This window comes from Lichenostomus cassidix, chromosome 1 (genome assembly GCF_008360975.1).
Source record: "Lichenostomus cassidix isolate B80296 chromosome 1, HeHo_3.0, whole genome shotgun sequence".
NCBI lineage: Eukaryota > Metazoa > Chordata > Aves > Passeriformes > Meliphagidae > Lichenostomus > Lichenostomus cassidix.
In genome coordinates this window covers 65,114,540-65,121,780 of record NC_139479.1, presented here as the reverse complement: position 1 = coordinate 65,121,780, position 7,241 = coordinate 65,114,540, and the positions used below count along the sequence as shown (strand labels likewise).

Here is a 7,241-nt window from a genome sequence, read left to right as displayed (position 1 = left end):
CCTGCACAAAGAGGTGGTCAAGAAGCTATCTGACTCCCTTGGGTGGAACATTAGTATAATCAGTGTTATCAAAACATTTGGATTTCAACAATACTGTATTTTAACAGCTGCACTAGATAATTTTCTTTATTGAACTTAGAGAGGCTTAAAGCATAAGTGATTCAGTGACTGAAAGGATGAAAGCAGCACAACAATGCATTAGCATCCATCCCCAGAGATCTGCTTCTCTAACACAGTCAAACCAAATGTGCTGAAGGGGCAGAGCTCTAAGATGTACAATGATTGTGAAAGTGTCTTTTCTCTCCCAGAGGGCATGATCTTTTTGAAAATACACACTCTTTTGCTTTAATCTGCATCAGCTGGGAGTGTTTCTTCATACATGAGAAATTTAATTTACTTTATTAAAAACAATTCAGGGGCTATCTTTTAATTTTAGGTATTGAATGCATGCAGCACACAAAATTATTCTAGCTATTTTTGCGCGTATAACATATCCAGCTTGGATATTTCAGGTACGTGAAAACTTAAACTGCAGATAGTCTGAAATAAAGAGAATGAATAAATAATAGTGTGTAATCCAAAAGACCTGATTCCTGGCAGGAGTCTTTAGGGTATGATGTGAAATGAATTGGAGAGCAGATACAGTGATCTAGTGCTCAAAAAGGTGCCAGGGGACAGATGTCTGTCTTCATCCTGGAGCACACTGCAGAAGAAGAGGAGAAAGGTGTTATCAAAGCATGTCTGTAAAGCAGAGTTCAGGATCATGGTATTGATTCTGCACATGCAGGTCTGTAACTGGGCAGCAGAAGGATGTGGACAGCAGGAATAAAACACAAGCCAGGATTCCAGTTGGTTTGGGGTTTTTTCTGAAATTTCTGGCCGTAAGAGCAGTAAAAATTCAGTCCTTGTCCTCCCTTTATTTTATTATTATTGTAGTTATTACTAAACTATTCAGCTTTTATTTGCTTTTTTATAGGGGATTTTCTCAGCATGAAGTCCCTTTAGATTTGGGCACAATCACCAACCACATCCTGTGCATTGGACATTCAGCTTCTATCTCTATATCTTCTTCCTGCTTGTAAGTATTTTATTCTTTCTCCTTGCTCATTTTTCTTTTACTTTTAAAGACCAGATTCAAGTCACAGGTCCTGGGTCTGATCCCAGGTCACAATGTCTTTGACTTACAGTGATATAAATGACTCTGTAATCTGCAGATCCATGGGAAATGTAAATTAGAGAATCACTGGAACCTATCTGAATTAATCTAAGAATCCTTATGGCTCTAAGAGTTTCCTTTTTCCAGCCCCACACAAACCCCCAAACAAAATATAACTTGATTTTAACCTGCAACCAAGCCATCTGGGTGCTTGTCTTCTTAGATTTTCAAAGACATAAATTTAAATCATATTACATCATAATAAAAAAATGAAATTAGATCATAAATTAAAAGGAAAACTTTGCTTGTGGCAGGAAATAGTTTTTCTTTTCCTTCTGTGCTCTATTTTATTGAGTCAGTTGGCAATTGATCCTGTTTCCCAGGCAGAGTGGAAAAGGGATTCTCTGCTCCTGGAGGGTCCATCTGTAATGGGAAAAAGAAGCATCCTACTTACTTGTGGTCTTTTAATTGCCAAAGGCATGTATCCAAGAAGAAGAAGTATTAAGAATCATATTCTTGGTAAACTCCAAGCTAGAAGTAATTTTTTGCCTTTCCTACCTACCTTTTCACTAGAATAAAATGTTGCTCACATATTTTTTTCTGTCTAGAGCTACTGTCATATTTAGTTGCATGATGTTAAACTGCTACATTTTTCCAGTCTAGAGCATATTGCCTTTCAAAGCTGAAGTCTTCCTGGTATGTAACATTCACTCAGCCCTTTAGTATGAGCATGCAAACATATTTTTATTGGCATTAAATGCTTTGTGTTACATGTTTGCTGGAAGGGCAATATTGGTAATATAGGAAGGAAATAAATAAAATCAAGAAAACAAAGGCAGTGAGGGAGAAGATGAAAGAATTAAATCAGGATCTCCCTAACCTTCCACCAATCACTATGATAGTAGAATTTGGGGAGGGGCAACACATTTTTAGGGATGAGTAGGTCTTATTGTAGAACTGGCATCACCACATCACCTGGGAACCTTCACAATCTTCCTCCTGCTCTTCCTGCCCTGTTAATAGCACAGTGAAGTTTGGCAAGAGGAGGGACCTCTCTGTTGTAACTATATTAAAGGTGAATTAAGATCTCATCTTTTAGGAGATGTTTACAATAAGGGCCTTTTAGAATACCTTCTACCTGTAAAGAAATAGTTCATAGGAGATTGTGACAAAAATGTTAGTTTACGTAGTATTAAAATGCTGATATGCTTTGATGTCAATTTGTCTCTCTGCTTAAACATTTTGAAGCCTCTGAAACTGCTGAGGTATTTCTCAGCTTGTAGTCACAAAATGCAGGAAGAACCAAGAAAATGAAGTGCTTTTCTGTGGGTGATAAATTCACAAGAAATTGAGTCTACCAGACTTATCTTTGCTTCCTGTTCCTCAATTTTTAGGGTTTCAGTGGTGTGAGTATGCTCCATTAAACTATATCCGACTGTGCCTGGAGAAGTAGAGTTGTTGCATCAAAATATGAGGAGAAATAAAATACAGATGGTAGGATGGTAAAGCATTTTTGCCGTGGGGACTATGAAAAAGCTCTGTTCATGCCATCCTGGAGAGTGTTGCAGTCTCATTTAATATTCACTTCAGTCTGAACTGGGAGATGGCTACTGTCTTAGCATTGCTAAAAATTAAATTACATATGTTACATATAATTTGGCACTCAGAGCATATGCTAATTGTGAGGCCTCTGCTCCTGACCACATTTGCATTTTCTTACAAGATGGATTTTCCAGCAGGTACCATCAGATATGCAAACAGTGGATAGTTTTGGCATGGGTACATGGGGCCTGGTACATGGGGCTGGCCTCTTACAAAGCAATGCCTTGCCTGAGCTTTCACCTGCTCAATTTGCCCTGCTTCTGGTGAATGCCACCTTGCCTATCTCCCACTTACCACAGGATAAAAGAAAATATGAAAACCTCCAACTGAACCTGCCTACAGTATCTGCCAGGTTGGCTTACCCTTGGAATGTGTGGTTGTCCTCACCTGTGAAAGGTGATTTATACCAAGGACATGAATGAAAAAACAATGCACAGCTGGAAGAAAATACATAAACAGTGGCTCTGGTTGAAAAGCCAGGATGTACAAAAGACACCATGTGTCTAGGAGAGCCTTTTCTTTTGTGCCAACCCTCATATTTGGGGACCAGAGTAGCAGAACAAAGTTTTGCTCTCTTGTACATCTAAAACCAGCATAGTGTGGAGGTAGAGTCTGTGCCTTCTTGCAACAGTGGATTGTGTGAATCTTCTAGGCAGTTTGTCCATCAGAGCAGCAAGACTGTGTAACAATGGAGCAATAGCAGCAGGAAAACTCAGCCATTGTCAGAAAGGCAGAGCATGACCTGGGGCTTTCAGCAGTCAGGCTGCACTCCATGTCTCAGAAAGCCTCTTCAAGTCACACATCCCTGTCCTGGCTTTGCACAGGTGCCTCTGACAAAGTAATCCAGCTACTTCACAGAATCCAAATCCCCCAGCAGACAGGTACCAGTACTCCTGTCCCTGGAGTTTTCAGAGTGGTTAGTTGGAAAGCCTTCTGCTGTCAGTCAGAGTTCCTCTCCATCTGCAGTCAGTCAGGAACAACTCTTTCAATTCAGTCTTTGCCTTAAACCAACTCAGCTTTCCAACAGCAGATGAGGGAAAGGCAGGGAACCACTAACTACAGAATGTGAAAACTTTGCCTCCTTAGCTCATTTCCTTGATCAGTTTATGGCTCTCAGAAAGACAACGGGTTTATTGCATTTAGCCAGCTTTGCCATTATACTTGGAAGTGGCAAAATTCCCAATAATTTTTTGTGACTAGGTTTGGGCTAAATGTTATGATGTTGTTGCATTTAGTTTTCAGAAATGAAAAAAAAAAAAAAACAAAAAAACAAAAAAAAAAACCCACAAAAAGCCAATCAAAAACAATCAAAACCACAAACCAAACCAAACAAACAACAACAAAAAAACCAATTACCAAACAAGAAGGTGAAGCTGATATCTGACTCTGGGAGTTATTCCTTTGGGAGGATCAGGCTAAGAGAGACAAACAGTTCATGGCACTTACCTTCTTCCCCCAGCAGAAGCAGGAACCTGAGCTGAAGTAGTAGCTGTGATGCACTGAATAAAACTACTTGTGGCTTCATTTGGAATCAGAGTTTACAGTGTCTCTGATCTCACTACAAAGTACTCATTTAAAAATAGCCTGGGTGATGTTGTAGGACCTGTAAAAGCTCTGATTTAGCAAAACACTCAGATGTCTGTTTAACTGAGGTTAAGATTAGTCCTATTTAATACAAAAAATTTTCCACCAACTTAAAAAAAGTCCCCAAAAGTGCCAAAGTTATTCCTTGTACCAGGGCTAAAAGTGTTAATAGTAAGAGTAGAATGTAGTAGATTTCAAATTTGTGAAAAATTTAAAGGCTTTCAACTTCTGCCATGTTAAAAAATTCATGTGAAATAATTCCTTAAGTTTTTACAGAGCAATTCAACTAATAATGGATCTGATTTTCATTATGACAAATAATTAAGAATAAACATCTCCTATATCAAAGCCTATCTTATAAAAAGGATAAATTAGCTATAACCCACTTAACTACTTCCAGAACATGAAATGAACACATATTGTTCCATTAGTTAATTTTATATCACTAAATTAAAGACAGTTCAAAAGGAGTATAATCTCATAAGGATCTCTCTTTGTTCAGTCTGTTGTGACTTATTTCATGAGGTACAATAAATACTGTTTCCTGTGGGATTAAATACTATTAGGGTTACAAAATGATTTTAGTTTAGTATATTTTATGCATCACTATGACTTATATACCACAAGGGTAGGAATATTTTTATCTGGGATTTGCAGGTGCACTTTTGTGCTCCTGTGTATCTTGTAGACTACTGGGATGCTTGATTAAAACTACCAAAAGCTCCACTATAAAATAACAAACAAAATAAATAAACAATAAAACAGCATCTGGAATGTAACCTTTTGTCCATAGCCCTTAGACAGACCTCTCATGCTTTCTGGGCTGGCAGGGCTGCCCATTCCTAGGGATTTTGCTTGTAGGTGTCACAAGGTTCATCACTTTGCTGAAACATGCCTGCCATTGAGATCCCCATGGCAGAATTACAGTGAGGTGTGATTTGATATTTGAAACCATCCAAAACATTTTTTAAATATACAGTAAGAAAGCAGGTCTGGCAGATTTTCCAATTCTGGGTACCTCTGGCAAGGCACTATGGAGTAAGTGGCTAATGGATTAATCTTCAACTGTGGATGTGTGGTTTTGCTCATCTAGGTTGACGAGCTGAATTCATGACAGGGGGTTTAATTCCTCGACTAGATTTTTTCACAAGATAAATTTGGATTCCAATATCTCTATCCCATATAAAGTACATTTTTGATTGTGCCATCCTGCAGTTAAACAACTCATTGTCGGGAAGGGTCAATTTTGATTCATTAAGATTCAGTAGGATTTCTTCTAATCCCTGCATTTTGGAAAATTGAGATATAAAGATAATTGCTAGCTAATTCTTTAAGAATTGCAGCTTCGTGCTAAAAAATCTAACTCTTAAGAGCTAACTTTTGTCAGGTGCACATTATCTGCTAGTAAATTAATCCTGCTTTTTTTTTTTTCCCTTGCAGTTCTGAAGAATATAATCTTAAATTTTCCTGGGCTTCAGCAGTAAAGGATAAATTCATTCACTGGCTGACTTGTCATCTCACCGTTGTGATGGAAAAATGTTTGCTTAAAATAAACCCTTTTTATGCTACTAAAACTGCCTTTGAATACAAGATCTGTTGTGATTTTTAAAACACAAACCCAATAATGTCAGAACCTGACCCTTCATCTGGATTTGTAGGAAACATGGAAAATGGGACTTTTCTGGAGCTGTACCCCACATCCCTTTCAACTTCAGTGGATTCATCGCCTGGCCGTTTATCCAACGTCTATGTCTATGTTTCTATATTCCTTAGCCTCTTAGCTTTTCTCCTCTTGCTATTGATCATTGCACTTCAGAGGCTGAAAAACATAATTTCTTCCAGTTCCTCCTACCCAGAATACAATAGTGATGCTGGAAGTTCATTCACTAATTTAGAGGTTTGCAGCATTTCTTCTCAGCGCTCTGCTCTCTCAAACCTTTCTTCATGAAAATAAACGAAGGGAAAAACACAGGGAATGGAAGAGCTTTGTCAAGTTTCTTGGGGAGGTAGTGCATGTAACATTTGCCTTAGAAGACTATGATCAAGAGGTGTTTTTAAAAGTTTCCATATTTTTTTTTCTCCTTTCCTTTTCTAGTCTCCATTTCCCCCTTAACTAATTTTCATTTTGGACAATAGATAATGACACCTGATCATCATTTCTTGCCTGTAAAAGTGATGCTGTCTCTCTCACATATATATGGTGTTCATTAAGAGTATTACTGCCAAATTGTAATACAGTTCTAACTGGATGTGTCATTTTTCTGCTCTAGTTGTGACCTCTTGCCTGGTCTTGTGTCAGCAATATGCTGACTACTTTTCTTTTCTTTTTTTACTTATGTAAGGACTTCTGGATGAAATCCCTATTGCTAAGGTATAAAAAATCTGCTTAAATTATAAATATTGGGACAATTTAAAGTTGTTGCTATTGTTTCCTTTTTTTTTTAATTTTCACATATTTTTCAGTATTTATTGATGTTTAGAAAACACAACTAATTCTTGAAGAATGTTGCTTTTGTTTATTTGTACTCCCAACTCATTCTGTATAAAGTCTGTATTTCAGTTTTTGAGTCTCTTTGGTTAACATAGTAAAGCAACTACAATAACGATGCTCACTGTTGAATGTGTGGAGGTATTTTTGGAGCCCATTGCATCTCATTCTCTCATTTGCCTAATGACTTGTTCCTCCAGGGGGCAGCTTTTGCTGCTGAATCATAAATACCACACAACTCCTTTGCATAAGCGAATCACTCCTAAACTGTCCTTTTAGACACATGATGTTTGTACTCACATCGGCAGGGCCAGCAGGGACGGAAATTGCTTGTCCTGGTGAGGACTTTCTGGGCCGGGCTTTGTCCTGTGATTTCCGAAATGTACAGTGGGGTGGAGGGGGGACACAGGG

At 38.0% G+C, this 7,241-nt stretch overlaps 1 protein-coding gene across 1 annotated transcript; it reads left to right on the top strand.

The window, feature by feature from the left end:
• The first annotated feature begins 974 nt into the window (after positions 1-974).
• SERTM1 (serine rich and transmembrane domain containing 1) lies at positions 975-6,954 on the top strand. The gene is made up of 2 exons (XM_085061369.1): positions 975-1,078; positions 5,783-6,954. Exon 2 carries the CDS (start codon positions 5,967-5,969, stop codon positions 6,288-6,290), a length of 324 nt encoding a protein of 107 aa, XP_084917495.1. The 5' UTR covers positions 975-1,078; positions 5,783-5,966; the 3' UTR covers positions 6,291-6,954.
• Positions 6,955-7,241: the final 287 nt, after the last annotated feature.

Coding starts and splice junctions, on each gene's coding strand:
- SERTM1 (XM_085061369.1), top strand. CDS start 5,967: ATGTCAGAACCTGACCCTTCATCTGGATTTGTAGGAAACATGGAAAAT.